At 56.4% G+C, this 15,612-nt stretch overlaps 4 protein-coding genes across 4 annotated transcripts; 2 read left to right on the forward strand and 2 right to left on the reverse strand.

The window, feature by feature from the left end:
- Window positions 1–2,680: 2,680 nt before the first annotated feature.
- On the forward strand, window positions 2,681–6,250 carry NIC96 (linker nucleoporin NIC96; the record flags this gene model as incomplete). The annotated part of the gene is made up of 2 exons (XM_083195889.1): window positions 2,681–5,857; window positions 5,930–6,250. The coding sequence occupies 2 exons, from the start codon at window positions 2,681–2,683 to the stop codon at window positions 6,248–6,250; spliced, it is 3,498 nt and encodes a 1,165-aa protein (XP_083048905.1).
- Window positions 6,251–7,144: 894 nt separating this feature from the next.
- Window positions 7,145–9,028, forward strand: ACO1O0_006499 (bZIP transcription factor; the record flags this gene model as incomplete). Its single annotated transcript, XM_083195890.1, has 2 exons — window positions 7,145–7,340; window positions 7,485–9,028. 2 exons carry the CDS (start codon window positions 7,145–7,147, stop codon window positions 9,026–9,028), a joined length of 1,740 nt encoding a protein of 579 aa, XP_083048906.1.
- Window positions 9,029–9,524: 496 nt separating this feature from the next.
- Window positions 9,525–10,531, reverse strand: ACO1O0_006500 (uncharacterized protein; the record flags this gene model as incomplete). The annotated part of the gene is made up of 2 exons (XM_083195891.1): window positions 9,525–10,318; window positions 10,390–10,531. 2 exons carry the CDS (start codon window positions 10,529–10,531, stop codon window positions 9,525–9,527), a joined length of 936 nt encoding a protein of 311 aa, XP_083048907.1.
- Window positions 10,532–11,789: 1,258 nt separating this feature from the next.
- On the reverse strand, window positions 11,790–15,125 carry PMA1 (plasma-membrane proton-efflux P-type ATPase; the record flags this gene model as incomplete). Its single annotated transcript, XM_083195892.1, has 3 exons — window positions 11,790–11,836; window positions 11,895–14,229; window positions 14,733–15,125. 3 exons carry the CDS (start codon window positions 15,123–15,125, stop codon window positions 11,790–11,792), a joined length of 2,775 nt encoding a protein of 924 aa, XP_083048908.1.
- Window positions 15,126–15,612: the final 487 nt, after the last annotated feature.

Genomic DNA, 15,612 nt, shown 5'->3' on the forward strand with positions numbered 1-15,612 from the left:
ATTTATATTAATTTCGAGAGAATTTTTCAAGCCTTCGCAAGAAATAAAGCTGATTTAGGAGAAGCATCAAGGCTATGACTACTCCAGAAGCTCCAACGATACAGATAGTAACAATTGCAGTGGATAACCATCTCCCGCCCTACGCAGCATGTATATTAATCAAGCTCATAAGAAGGGCTGTTATCGCGTTTAGTATTCCCGGACTTAATAATATTAGTAGAAAGCTGATGGTAACATAGTATAAACTCACAAGAATATGTGGTTAATAAGCTAGATATAGTTCTGTCCTAAGGTTTACTAGACCCATCTTATCCCAGCTGCACCTAAACAACAGCAGAAACCACCCACGTATAGTAGTGAGCTATTTCGAGCGGCATACTACACAATATGCCCGGCTCGCGATTCACTCATCGCCTCGGCACGACTGAGTGACTCGAACGTACCTAGCAACATAACGAAACCAGCCAGAAAATTCTAATTGATATTAGCCGTGAAAATATTATACTTAGTGGATATATCATGCGACTGCACTACCATCTATGTATATGGGATGAGATTAAAATAATCAACCAACGTACTCCACAAGCGAGTGAAACACTCCATTGCAATTCCCCAACCACCCGTCTTGTATGGCCTTTCCCTCCACCAATAAAGATAGAGACACCTTGTAGAGAAGCTCAATTGATTCTTGCTTTTCAAGCTATCAAAGAAGACCCCAAGCTAAGCATTCAGAACACTGCAAAGATCTACAGCGTGAGCCATGTGACTCCAGGCCGACGGCCAAAGGGAACTACCTCTCGATGCGACAGTCCTCCGAATTCGAGGACATTGACTTTTTTAGAGGAGCAGACAATTTTTAAGAGTATTCTGGACCTAGATCCGCGATCATTTCCTCCTCGGCTTCGTGACGTGGAAGATATGGCCAATAGGCTGCTCGCCGACCGAGGAGCGCCACACGTCGGGGTCAACTGGGCTTCAGACTTCGTTAAGCCACAACCACAGCTAAGGACGCGGTTCTTTAGCAGATATGGCCACAAGAAGGCCCAATGCAAAGATCCAGATGCGATAAACGCGTGGTTTTGCTTGTACGGAATGTGGAAGCGGAGTACGGCATTGCGGACGCTGATATCTATAATTTCGATGAGATTAGCTTTATGATGGGCGTTATCTCAACAGGCATGGTCGTCACGAGCTCAGAAAGACTGTCAGATACGAGACTAATACAGCCTGGAAATTGACAATGGGTTCCAGTGATCCAGGGGGTTAATTCCCAAGGCTGGTGCGTCCCGCCGTTTATCGAGGTCGCTGGCAAATATCACCTCTCGAGCTGGTATGAAGAAACATTTCTACCAAGGGATTGGATCATCGCCACGACTGAAAACAGATGGACTACCAATTGAACCGGCCTGGGATGAATTCGGCACCTCAATAAGTACACTAGTTCTCGCACAACAGGCACATATCGACCCCTCGTTCTAGATGGGCATGAAAGTCACCACTCGATCGAATTCGACGCCTACTGCAAGGAAAACAACACTATCGCGCTTTGTATGCCGCCTCCCTCATCTCATTTACTCCAGCCTCTTAATGTTGGCCGTTTGGCCCGCTCAAGCAGGCGTACGGTCGGCAAATTAAGAAGAAGATGCGGGCAGGTATAAGCCACATCGCCAAGGAGGACTTCTTCCCTGCATTTTTTGCAGCATCCCGAGAGGTAATGACGGAGAGAAACATACAAGGGGCTTTTAGGGGATCTGGTCTCATTCCTTATAATCCGGAAGCAGTCCTTTCGAAGCTAGATGTGAAGTTACGGACCCCAACGACTCCAGGGAGCAGGCTCCAGGGAGCAGGGGGGGGATACCCGATCCTTGGGTCTCGAGGACACCCAACAATCCGATTAAGACGATTTCGCAGTCTGAGTACATCAAAAATCGGATTTACCATCATCAAGGTAGCTCGCCAGCGTCTATTCTCGGCGCCGTGACCACCTCGCAAAGGGAACACGGAGTATCATCCACAAACACCCTCATACAGTCCAAGGTCCAGACCATGCGAGGGGAGCTGGAGAGCCTAAGCAAGCGTCGCAGAGCGAAGAAAAAATGTCTCAGACAAGGGGAACGCATGCATATAGCTGAAGAAGAGGACGTTCAAGCCCAGAATGAGATAAACGCCCAGATGAAGCAGGAAATGCAGCTGAGTAGGGGTCGTAACCAGGGCACCGAAATGGCCCGTCGACGCTGTGGAACATGCGGCAAGCCGGGACATAACTCAAGTACCTGTCAAACAACTATAACTATATCAGATAATGATAACTTCAATTGATTTAGTTAATTCATGTCGTTGTGGTTGAGAGATATCTGTGCGGTCGTGGCTGAGTGTTTCACTCGCTCGTGTCACTTTGACAAGCAGACCTTGGGTGTGTTGCTGGGCCACCTTTCTGCAACGTTGATTGGTCCGAGCTCCCCCCTGCCAAACAACTTTCTCCCAGGCCTAAATTTCCAACAAACGGGCATCACCTGCGGCAACTCCAGACGCGCTCCCCCAAGCAACGCCATTCTTTTTGTTTTACCACAACGCCAACTACCTAGGCGTTTTCTTGACTTTCCATTTCTTGTCACCCCACCGTCGCGCCTCGATCCTTCGATACTCACCGCGAGCGTAACATCCCGGCGCGTCGCCCAGCATGTCTCTGTTTGGCGGATCGACGTTTGGGCAGAGCTCGGCGACGGGCACAGGGACGGGCACTGGAACTGGCACGGGGCTTTTTGGGCAGGCCGCGCAGGCGAACAAACCGGCGGGCACGGGTCTCTTTGGACAGCCCGCGCAGCAGACCACGCAGCAGACCACGCAGCAGAGCGGCGGGACTGGCGGTGGCCTGTTCGGACAAGGCACCCAGCAGAATCAGCAAACGGGAGGCGGTGGCTTATTTGGCCAGGCCCAGCAGAATAAACCGACCACGGCAACCGGCACTGGGCTCTTCGGCCAGGCGAACCAGAACCCACAGCAGGGCGCGACCACGAGCGCTGGTGGCGGTCTTTTTGGCCAGGCGACACAGAACCAGCAGCAACAAGGTACAACGGGTGGCGGGCTTTTTGGAGGCGGTGCCGGAGGGCTCCTCGGTCAATCTCAGCAGCCGAAGCCATTCGGCGGGCTGTCGACCCAGCCGGCCAACACTGGTGCCTCTGGCGGCACGTCCCTATTTGGCAGCACCCTCATGGGTCAGCCGTCCCAGCAGACTACCCAGACGATGCCTACTGGCAGTCTCTTCGATGCCCGACCGCAGGGTGCAACATCGGAGGCGCAGCCTGCGGGCGCCTACTTCGACAGTCTGCTCGCGAAGAGCCAAAAGGCTGGCGAGTCCAAGTCTAACATGGAGGACCTACCGAGCTTGGAGCTAGGACTGGGTGATTTGCGCCACCGCCTGAGAAAGCTGCAGTCCAAACCCAGCGAGAGGCCCCTGGATGGCAAGGCCCACTACCTACTCGCGGCGTCGGGTGTCGACCCGAGGGCGGCGGCCACGGACCTGGGCATGCTGGACGCACAGGGCGGGCGAGCAGATCGCACGACACACGGCGGATACGCCCCGAGCGAGGTCGATGTCGAGACGTACCTGTCGAACCTGCAGACCAAGACGACCCTGAGCATGATTGCCGACGGCCTCGAGCGGTCGGTGCGCGACTTTGACAATTTCCTCGAGGACAATGTGACGATGGAGTGGGAGGCGCAGCGCAAGCGCATCTACCAGCATTTCGGGATCACGCCCCGCGAGGATTCCGCCACACATGGAAACCGAGAGTCCCAGGGCGCCTTTGGTCGTTCGCGACGGAGCAAGACACAGGGCGGCATGTCGAGGGCTGGCCGCAGCAGTATGCTAGGCAAGTCCATGGCCCGCTCCGTTATTGGAACATCGAGCCGGATTGGTTTGCATCAAACCGAATTTTCGGATGTGGAACGCTCGTCTGGTGACGGCGTGGGGGGTAGTCGGAGTGGGCGCGGATCCGACGATAGGGTCCTTCGTGATAGGCAATCGAAGCTCGCAGAGAAGATCCGCAATCTCAACGCTACCCGGTTGTCTTCGCGACCGTATCCCATCTTTTCAGAGTTGGCCGAGGTGGAGAAGAAGTCGAACGAGCCACATGCTGTCCATGTTCACGAGGCCTACCTGGCCATGATGGATATCGTGGGCGAGGACCCTGACGCCGAGACGACGCTCAACAACGCGACGGCCAAGGAGCGCGAGTATGCAGAAATGTACCTGGACGAAAACCCCAACTCGCAGCAGGCCGTCGAGATGAAGAAGCGGATCCTGTTCGGCGCCAATCGCTTCCTAGAAACGCAGTTCCTGCGTGAGGTCGAGTCGCTCATCGCCAAACACCCCCACGAGGCCAAGCTAGGCGGCCTTCCCGATGTCACCAGCAAAATCAAGGCGTATATTCGCCTACGGGCCGCCCGGAAAGATCTGGTGCCTGACGGCATCGAGGTGACGACCATGTCAGATGGTGAGGTGATCTGGGCTACAACATTCTACTTGATACGATCCGGCCACGTGAGCGAAGCGGCTCAGTACGTCAACGACAACTTGTCCCACTTTAAGAGCGTCGATCGAAGCTTTCCGACGTACCTTAACAACTACGCGTCCAGCGAAGACCGACGTCTTACGAACAGAAAGTTGCTGGACCGCTGCACGAGCGAGTACGTGTCGCGTTTCCGGAACTCGTCCAGCGGCCAAGTCGACCCCTACCGAATGGCCTGCTACAAGGTCATTGGGCGCGTGGAGCTGAGCAACCGAAATCTGGAAGGTCTCAACACGGACATAAACGACTGGATCTGGCTCCAGTTCAACCTTGCCCGGGAGGGGGACAAGACTATTGAGATGGCCGGCGAGTCGTACGGCCTAGCCGAGTTGCAGGCGAGCATCCGAGAGATTGGTCAGAAGCATTTCCCCAAGACAATATCGGAGGATAGCAATGGCAGCTTCGGCATGTTCTTCTACCTCCAGGTTCTGGCAGGTATGTTTGAGGACGCCATTGCCTACCTCTACCCCTTCTCCTACGTGGATGCGGTCCACTTTGCTACAGCGCTCGAGTACTACGGCCTGCTGCGTGTCAGCGACGCCATGTCGGAGTCGAATGACCTGCGCTGCTACAGCACCAAGAACCTGCCGCAGATCAACTTTGGCCGCATGATTGGCTACTACACGCGCGACTTCAGGGCCGCCGACGTGGTATCGGCGGTGGACTACCTCACACTGATCTGCCTGAACCAGGATCTGCCCGGGGAGGCCGGCCGACGCCAAAGCGCACTCTGTCACGAGGCTCTGCGGGAGCTGGTTCTCGAGACGCGGGAGTTTAGCAAGTTGATCGGGGACATTCGGCCAGATGGGCGACGCATCAGGGGTGTCATCGAGGAGCGTGGCCCCTTGATCGGACTGCATGACGAGGACGACTTTATCAACACGGTAACACTCCAGGCCGCTAGCTTTGCCGACGAGAACGGCCGGACGACGGACTCGGTGCTCCTGTACCACCTGGCAGGGGAGTACGACACGGTAGTGTCCATTGTGAGCCGAGCACTCAGCGAGGCTATCTCTCTGGAGATTGGGGAAGACCCGATGCGGCTGATACCGGTGAAGCCGAGAGGTGGTGCGCAGGGAGCAGATGTTCCCCAGGGCAGCAGTTTGAGCCTGGCGGCCATTGATGACCCCGTAGAGCTTGCCAAGACGATGATGGCCATGTACGAGAGAGATGCCATGTTCTACCGCAGGATCCAGGACCAGACCAAGGTAGCCTGCCGAGTGCTGCTGGAGATGAGCAGCATCAAGAGCCTTCTGGAGACCAGCCAATGGGCCCAATGCCTTGACGTAAGTTTCCCAGGACACATTTTATGACATACACGAGTTATACGAGTTCAAGAGCTAACGATCGCCGAACAGAAAATTCGCAACCTAGAGATCCTGCCACTAGACGCGGGCGGCGACGCCAGCATAATCCGCGCATACGCGTCCAAGTTTTCTGGTCTGTCGCAGCCGGTGTCGATCAACGTGCCGAACCTGCTGATGTGGACCATCATCTGCTGCGTGCGGCAGCGGGAGCAGCTGGGCAATGGGCAGTTCAGCGGCAACGAGGGAACGCGCAGGATGATGGTGGAGCAGCTGAAGCAGATGATACTGGACTTGACGACGTACACGAGCCAGCTACGGTACCGTTTCCCGCCGCATCTGCTCGAGGCGCTGGCGAGGGCGTCGGCGGAGTGATGGGTTTAGCATGGGTTGCATTGGATGTAGGGATACGCCTGGGCACCTAGGCATGGATAGGTACTGGCCAAGTAGACAATGAAAATAAGGGCATGTTTGACCATGCCGATGACCGCCATCTGATATTCTCGACGGGTGAATGGACTACATCTATTACTACGACTCTATACGTAGTAAAACGGAGAAATGAATGACAAGAGAAGACACTGCGTTGTGCACCGCAATGGAGGTCACCTGACCATGTTGACTCCTTCCGCGGCACCCCGGCAATTGCGGCAAGTTATGCACGGGCCACCAACCAATGGATCCTTCCTTCCATGCATTTTAGGGGGGCATGACTCGCACAAGGACTTCTAAGGAGGCTTGGGTTGTGATGCCTGATTCATCCCTCATTTTCTTCAACCAACCATTGAGCCATCCATCCACCAGTCTCCTCCTTGTCTTGCTGCCCGTTTTGGTGCCTATTGCCCGCGTGACGTGCCACACACAGGCTCACACTCCGGCCCTACTGAGCCGATCTCCCTCCAGCGCGTCCGCTGGCGAGCTTGGCGTTGGCAGTCTGCCTGGCTGGACCACACCACTGCGCTCATCTTGGCCCACAGGCCACTCGCGAAAGGAGTCAGGAGGCCCCCGGCTGACGCCCACCGACCTGACGCACGTCTGGCCCGGGGCCTGGAAGCAGACCAGACGCCATCCACCACGCACGGGCACCTTGCATGCTTGACAGCGCACCCTCCGTACGGAGTACCGGCGTGCGCACACCGATCGCTTTCTGCATTACAGGCGCCGCGGGTGGTGGCCGGCCCGCAGGCTTACCGTGAACGACCCACGGTGGGCGCGCCCCACGAATGATCGGACGAGTGGAGCACCACCGCGCCGAGAGATAACGACCCCATGGCGACCACCTCCGAAGATATGGCCCCGAGCCCCGGGGTTGAGTCGACGGTCAGTAGCAAAAGGGGCATGTCCCCGGAATCGGGTGCCGTGGGAGCAGACGACGACGCTGCGAGGAAGAAAAAGAAGACGGGTCCAGGGAGTAGGGGAGTTGCCAACCTCACCCCTGAGCAGCTGGCCAAAAAGCGTGAGAACGGTACGTAACATGATGCCATGTTGGACATTCTTTAATACGGGCCCCCCTGCCTGTTTTGCCCTCGTGCTGCTGCTTGTCTCCCTGCATCACCCTGGCCCCCCCGAGTCCCTTACTATGCGCTGACCTTAGCTTGTGACCAACCAGATCGCGAGGCCCAGCGCAACATCCGCAGACGAACCAAGGAGCAGATCGAGAGTCTCGAGCGCCAGATACAAGAACTCACTAGCCAGCAGCCCTACCAGGAGTTCCTGGCCATGAAGAGGGCCAAGGAGGCGGTGGAGAGGGAAAACGCCGAGATTAAGCAACGCCTGGCCGCCATTATCGGCGAAGTCCAGTCACTGGTAGGGCCTGGTGAGCCTCGTCCGCCACCCAAGAGGGAGGTCACGTACTCAAATCATGAGACAGACGCTGGGCGTCCCTACATATCACCGGCGCAGTCGCATCTCTCTGCCCCCATTTCGGTACCACCCGCCGCACCGTCGAGTGTTCACAACGTCTCCACCCCGGGCAGCGCTGGGTCTCCTGGAAGTACGGATCTTTCCCAGTCACAAAGTTGGCAAAGTGGTAATAGCCCCGGTCCTGTGATTGCCCCTGCCCAACAGAAAGAGCAGGCTAAGGCGCAGTTGAACCAGCAGCGGCATGAAATGCGGCATGGCCTCGATATGGGCCCCGAACGCCTAGGGCTTGGGTTTTTGCTCGACTCTAACCAGCGGGTCGCGAGGATGCAGAACGGCGCCAACGGTGCGCAGGATACGGCGCGGTTCCAACATACCCCCATGAAGCACGATTGGACGGACATTCGGAACAACCAGGCACTGAAAGCCCGACCCACCAGCAACAGTACAAGCATTCATTGGGAAGCATCCTTCAGGGCCTCGGACTACAGGCCACATCATCACGGTGATCGTCAGCAACAGCAGCAGCAGGTCAATGATCAGGGGGCTACCTATGCAACAAGGACGGCAGGATCGCCCCAAATTCGCCGCAGTGCTGCTGGCGAGATTCCACGATACGCGATGCCAATCAAGAAATGCGAGGCAACATGCCCTCTAGACTCGCTTCTATTGGACTTTCTGAGTGAACGGCAACAGCGAGTTGCCGAAGGACTATCAACTCAAGAGGTGGTTGGACCGCGTTATCCCTCGGTCTCATCGCTCCTCAACCCGGCCCACAGCGTTCAAAGCCACCCCCTCTCCAAAGTATTCACAGACATTCTCTCCACTTTCCCCGATATATCCACCCTTCCAGAGCGCGTAGCTGTCCTTTACATCATGTTCCTCGTCATGCGTTGGCAAATTTCCCCTACCGAGGAGAACTACGAGCGCCTGCCAGAGTGGGTGCGGCCACAGGACTCGCAGCTATACGTCGCTCACCCGGCCTGGATGGACAACGTTCCTTTCCCGCAAATGCGTGATAAGCTAGTCCGCGAACATCATCGCAACGAGTACATCTTTGAAAACTTCTTTGTCCCTTTCACAACAACCGTACGGCTTAACTGGCCGTACGAGGAAACAGACACGCTCCTGCAAAGTCCGGACGGGGACGAACTCATGATCAACCCCGTCTTCGAGCGCCATCTGCGCAACCTAGATAACTGGACCCTCGGCGAGCCGTTTGCCAAGGAGTTCCCCGATCTAGTTGAGTTTTGTAATATTGACTATAACATCAAGGGGCCCAAGCAACGCTGATGGCGCTTCGGGCCTTGTCTCCTATCCAGACGGGAAGTTTCCTATACAGGGTCATCTTATATCATTGTTCTTTGGTGTAAATAATGGGTATTTTTGGACAGGCGGGTTGGATTGCATAGGACCTGGGTGGGAATATAGGTTTTTTTTTTGGGAGGGATCTCCGCGCTCTAGAAAAGTTTCTTACTACCTTACGTACTTCAACACCTAATTTTGTATACGAATCACTCGTTATTTACTACAGGAGAATATAACATGAGTATGTACAAAAAACAACCTCACAATATCTCCGGGGAAATGGGTCAAGCGTGCCGCCAAATTCAGCCCCTGGGTTTGTTTAATGGTATCAATCGTATGCATACAACCAACCTGATTCAAAATCAGGCATCCGCCCTTTGAGCTCCGCGCTTCGGAATGACTCCACCAACACCATCCTCATAGCCTTAATAACGCCATAGAACCCATTATAGACGAACGTCGAAACAACGACCGCATCTGCTCACCATTCATGAGCCAAATCTGCCTCCCCAAACGAGTACTTGGCGATGCCCAATCCCTCTCCAACCCATAAGCTCGGCGTCTTATCACCAGGCATCCCCTCCCCAAACATCAGCGCCCTCACCGGCCGCCCCCCGCCAGCCCCCCTCCCAGCCAGCGCAGGGCACCGCACCCTCCTCCCAGACGACAGCGAGAAGACGCCCACCGTCCCGTCCTCCTGCGCGGCCGCCACGACCCCGAGCCCCGGGCACGCGTCGAACCCGACGTGCATGTGCGCCTCGTTCCTGTATCCCGGGAACGTCACCAAGGGCCCAGCACCGTTGGGCCGCTGCGCCAGGAACCGCACGTCGTACAGGGCCATGCTGCTCTGCAGGCCGCACACGACGACCTGGTGCTCGTTCACGGAGCGCAGGCGAGCGATGGAGCTGGCGTGCCGCACCGATGACCACTGGTTGGTGCCCGGCGGGGCGCGCAGGTCGCCCATCCACAGCTTGGGCGAGCGCCCGCCCGCGAAGATGACGTTGTGGTTGCCGTGCTGGAAGTCAACGTCGAAGACCTCTTTAGGGACGGAGTGATTGTTGCCCCTCCTGTGCACGGAGGAGGCGGCGGAGGAGGCGAGCTGGGGAGGCGGTGGGGCGACGAGGGACATGGTCTCGTTGGAGGAGACGCGGACGACACCGGCGTTAGTAGCCAGGACGCAGAGGAGGTCAGAGGATGGAGGGGCGGGCGTGGAGTTATGGACGAGCCATTCGCTACGGTGGCGATGGTTGACGGAGAGTCGTTGGAAGAAGTTGGCTAGAAGAAAAAGGGAGTCAATGACATGGCCTCCCAGAGTGAGGCAGAATAACTGGATAGAAAGGACATACCTTCTCCTAGCAGCCAGTGCGGCTTCCCATCACCCGGCTCGGATAAGGGCGGCGAGAAGAGATACAGGCCACAGGTGTGGTCGGGCTCTCTCGATGTGAGTAGCACCTTGTGTGACGGGGCGTGGTACCGAATCGATGACATCTGGGGGCACCGCACCGGCTCCGTATGAAGTGTCCGCCTCCTCCCCGAGTCCAACGGCGCGTCAGGGTCGAAGCGTATCCTCCCATCTTGATCTGTGGGGATATATGATCCCAATAACGAGACTTCGTCCAGTGCTACGACGAGACATTAGCAGTGCCCAGCCCACAAGGGACCCCAACAGGGCCATCCCCTCATCATCCACTCACTCGTATACGCAACTCCAAGATCATCGTCCCCGCCACTGCCTCCAACCCAGAGGCACGGCAGATTCGTCCCGTCGCCTCTAGCCACGGCACCAAACGGTACGTTCCCCTTCCGCACCATCCCCTCCGCCCACCCCGCCGCCGCAACATCACCGCCATCGCCAAGCCCAGCCCCCATCCCGGCACCAATCTCCCTTCCCAGGAGGCCCGACAACACCAAATCCTCCCTCAGCCCATGCCTCGCGACATGCCGCCTCAGTTCCCTCTTCCTCCTCTGCGCTGCCCTCTCGACTGCCGCCTCCGTCTTTCTCCTCTTGACGGCATCGGAGGACCACGCCGCAGCGGATGGCGCCGTCTGCGACTTCTCAACCTTGAAATACTTGCCCTTATCGGGGTCTATTCCACAGACACACATATAAGCCTTCAGACGTTATTAAAATAAGGGGTGGGATCTAAAAAGAGATAAAAGCGCACCGTAATAATACCCCGGAATCTGAAGAGGCATCTTGCATTATCGTCTGGCGACGGAGGGCGAGCAGGAACGGCGACGAAGCAAATACTGGTAGCCTAAAGGATCAAAATGAGTTCCTTGGAGGGGAAACTCAGAACCAGATAATAAGACCTCAAAAGGCCATGACATTGAATCCAAGACGTAGTACGAGTAGTAAGTGAAGTTTAAAGAGCAGGAGGTCCCCACGAACCATGAAGTCACCCGTGATAAAATCACGTGACTCTGAGTAGGACCTAACTAAATCCCGAATGCTCAGAGTATCTAGAGAGCTCTACCAAGGCGAGATGAATTCTTGATCAACTATGTGATAACGAATAGTATCCACGGAGACATTCACATTACGGAGGGGAGCCCGTGTTTATTATTTATTTTTTTGTATTGTGCATTAGTTGTCTAAAAGACGTGTTCTAAGATGACAAGCGTCCAACACTCAAACCACTCCCGACGCTTCCCAACTCAAAAGTTGTACGAGTCTTTACGGTGCAAATTTGAACATAATGAAAGAGAAACGACCGGAATTCAGTCACGAGTGGTATGAAGTTGTCTATTGCGACTTCTCGTGCTGGGTGGAAACACGCTGGAGAGAGACAACTGTATTGTGCGTTAGCAAACATGTTCAAGGTCGGCAATGGACATGATTGAGACTTACCAAAGTCCTCAAGAGAACGCTGCTTCTGGCTACGCTTAGGCGACTTGCCGTGCATGAGGTTGTCGAAGCCGGAGCTGCCCTGCATGAAGTAGTAGAGACCACCCATGACAGCGAAGACACCGAAGGAGAAGATCCAAATACGGACAACACCGACAATGTTGACGCGGTGGTGGGATCCACGGAACCAACCGAAGATGGCGAAGATGGTGGCAATGATGTCGACGATCAGGACGGCACCAGCCAGCTGCCACGAGGGAATGGAAGACCAGAAGGGACCGTTGGCACGGGTGATGAAGATCAGCCAGTTCTCAGTCAGGGAAACCTGGAGGAAGACAATTTCGTCGATGTCACCAGTGTTCTGGGAGATACCACGGTCCTCACCACCAACGTACAGGGTGGTCAAGCAGATCCAGGTACCGACAGCGAGAACGACACCAAGCAGGACGGACATACCCCAGAGCTTAGGCAGGTTCCACTTGACGGGGGTCTGCGAGTAGGGGGCGTTGTCGTAGGCGATGGCGAGAGTGGCAACATCGGCGAAAATGGCGATGAAGACAATCAGGTTCAGGTTGAGAGAGCGGTTGAGAATGGCAATCCAGAGGCCGAGGAAGATCTCCATGTGCAGAGACAGGGCGATACGGTAGACAACGTAGGAGTACATGCGGTGGAAGATCTGGCGGGAAGTCTTGAGGGCATCAATGATGGCACCGAGACCAGGGGCGAGGAAGACGATATCAGAGGCGGAGCGGGCAGCGTCAGAGGCACCCTCAACGGCGATACCAGTATCGGCCTTCTTCAGGGAGGGGGCATCGTTGACACCGTCACCAGTCATGGCAACGAGGTAACCACGCTGCTGGAGAATCTCAACGACGGAGTACTTGTGCTGGGGGAAGACCTCGGCGAAACCATCGGCGGCCTCGACGAAATCGTAGACCTCAGAACCGGGCATGTCACCACCGCCACCAAGGCCGAGACGCTCAGCGTTGTAGACGTTGGTGCCGAGACCGAGCTGGCGAGAAGTCTCGCGGGCGATACCGACGGCATCACCAGTAAGCATCTTGATGGACAGACCGAGCTTCTTGGCCTCGTTGATAGTGCGGGCAGTGTCGTGACGGGGAGGGTCAGAGCAGGGCATGATACCAAGAATCTCCCAGGCACCCTCACCACGCTTGCGGGCAACACCAAGAGAACGGAAACCACGGGTAGCGAACTCAGCGACACAGTTCTTGTAGGCCTTGTCAACATCCTCGGGGATGGGGTGGTCCTCCTCGACGGTCTTGAGAACGAACAGAGGGGCACCCTTGACGCAGACAATGCGCTCGCCCTGGGGGGACTCAACGACGGCCTGGACCTTCTTGGAGACGGGATCGAAGGGGTGGAAGTCGAGGACCTTGTACTTGGACAGGACGCCCTTGGCACGGGGGTAGTACTTGAGGGCCTTGAGGAAAGCCTTGTCAATGGCATCGATACCCTTCTTCTTGCGGGAAGCAGCCAGGCAGGCAGTGAGCATGAGGTCATCGGGGTCAACACCCTCGACGGTGAAGGGCTCGGAGAGAGAGAGCTTGTTCTTGGTCAGGGTACCGGTCTTGTCGGAGCAGAGAATCTCGACACCAGCCAGGGACTCAATGGCAGACAGCTTCTGGACGATGGCCTGCTTCTTAGCGAGGTAGGCGGCACCGACAGCCATGGTGGTGGTGACGACGGCAGGGAGACCGACGGGGACACCGACAATGGTGATACCCAGAGTGAACTCGAGGATCTTGACGATGTGGTTGGAGCGGTAGAAAGAGGCGACCCAGACGACGAGGAGGGTGACCACGACCAGGATCAGGAGAATGGTACCAATGCCGTTAAGCACCTCAGTGAAGTGACCGGTGCCACCAGCAGACTGGGAGACCAGGGCGGCGGCGCGACCAACGAAGGTGTTGTCACCGGTGGAGGTGATGACGATGAAGCACTCACCACGCTTGACAGCGGACGAGGCGAAGCAGTTGTCGCCACGGTGCTTGTCGACAGCGAGCGACTCACCAGTGATGGCGGACTGATCAACCTGGAGGAAGGCGTCCTCGGTAACGATGCGACCATCGGCGGGGATGATGGTACCCTCCTCGACCTGGAGGATATCACCGGGAACGACCTCGGGGGCCTCAACCTCCTTGAGGGTGCCATCACGGAGGACGACAGCCTTAAGGGCAAGAGTCTTCTTGAGTTCCTCGACGATGGAACCGGCCTGGTATTCCTGGAAGAAACCGACGCAGGCGTTGAGCATGAGCAGAGCGCAGATGACACCGAAATCGACCCAATCCTCGAGACCGGCAGCAAGAACAGCGGCAGCCTATGGAAATCAATTGTCAGCCATTAATCCCGCTAAAACGATGACGATGAGGCCAATTGCGTGAAACAACGGGTTAGCCGACACTGGCGCTGGACGGCCCGAGCCCAAAAGCGGCCGAGCCCAGCGAGGGACGGCGTAAAGTCAGATGACAATGTGCCTTGGCGACCAGCGCGATCCCAATTTGCGAGTTCCCGATCGACAACGTGAGCTTCGCAGCGACGGTGGGGCTTGGTCGCACCTGGCATGACCTTTGGTGGATGCATCCAGAAGCCTCTGCGACGTATGCGGCCAGTGGCATGGGCCAATTGCTCCACACGCTAAGCTCCTGTGGAGACTGCAATCTTGCGCCAAAAACGCGCAGAGGCTGCCCTGAACACCAGCGACAGGCGGAAAAAACACGCCGTTTCGAGAGTCGCCAAAACCAAAGGCCAATTGGGGCTCAAAAGGCTTTGTTTAAAACAATTGGGGAAAAGGGGGCCAGATAAAGAAATGTTGAAACTCACCTCCATGACGAACTGAATGGGGCCGATGAAGAAACCAAGGAACTTGAGAACAAGGTTCTCCTTCTCCTCCTTCATCTGGTTGAGACCGTACTTGCGGCGGCGAGCAATGACCTCAGCCTCAGTCAGACCGACACGGGAGTCGGTCTGGAGCATGTCCTCGGGGACGACGCGGCCACCACCGGGAGCGACCTCCTCGTCGTCGTCGAAAACATCGTGGCCGTCCTCGGACTCGAGGTCCTCGATCAGGGCGTCCATATCCTCATCCTCCTCCTCGTCGACAGGCTTGGGAGGGGCCGCAGCGGCGGGGACGTGCTGGGCGCGCTTCTCGTCGAAGCCGCCAGACTCGATGTTGGTGTCCAGCGCAGGAGCGCCGGCAGCCTTGTTGTCAGCCATGGCGGGCGGTTTGTTGGCAGCTCAGGGAGCCAGTGGGCAAGATTAATCGCGGTGGGCTTAGACCAGATGTATGCTGGTTGGAAAATAAAGGAAAAGATTGGTCTTAAGGATTGTATAGAAATGCCGCGTCTCGCATCCGTATCAACGAGATGTTGAGCGAGTAGAGTGGAGAGGGGAAGGGGGGAGGAAGTGTCGAGCACCACACGAAAAGGTAGGGGTCGCTTATATGCACAGCATCCGTGGGTGAAGGGGAAAAGGAAAGAAGAAAGGCCTCGTGGGAGATGGGTGGGAGCAACTATTTCAATGGACGCACTACAATTGGGGTGTCTGGCATTCTGGGCCGGACTTGCTGGGACCTGGCACAAACAAGCAGCGCACCCGGGAATCAGCGAGCCTAGCAACGCCGTGCGAAACCTTCCATCGGCCCTGCTCCATCCACAGGTCCCCAGTACCTGGCTAAGAGGTGCCGATTGACCACTACTCTGGG

This window comes from Amphichorda felina (assembly GCF_050947745.1).
Source record: "Amphichorda felina strain 45539 chromosome Unknown scaffold_6, whole genome shotgun sequence".
NCBI lineage: Eukaryota > Fungi > Ascomycota > Sordariomycetes > Hypocreales > Bionectriaceae > Amphichorda > Amphichorda felina.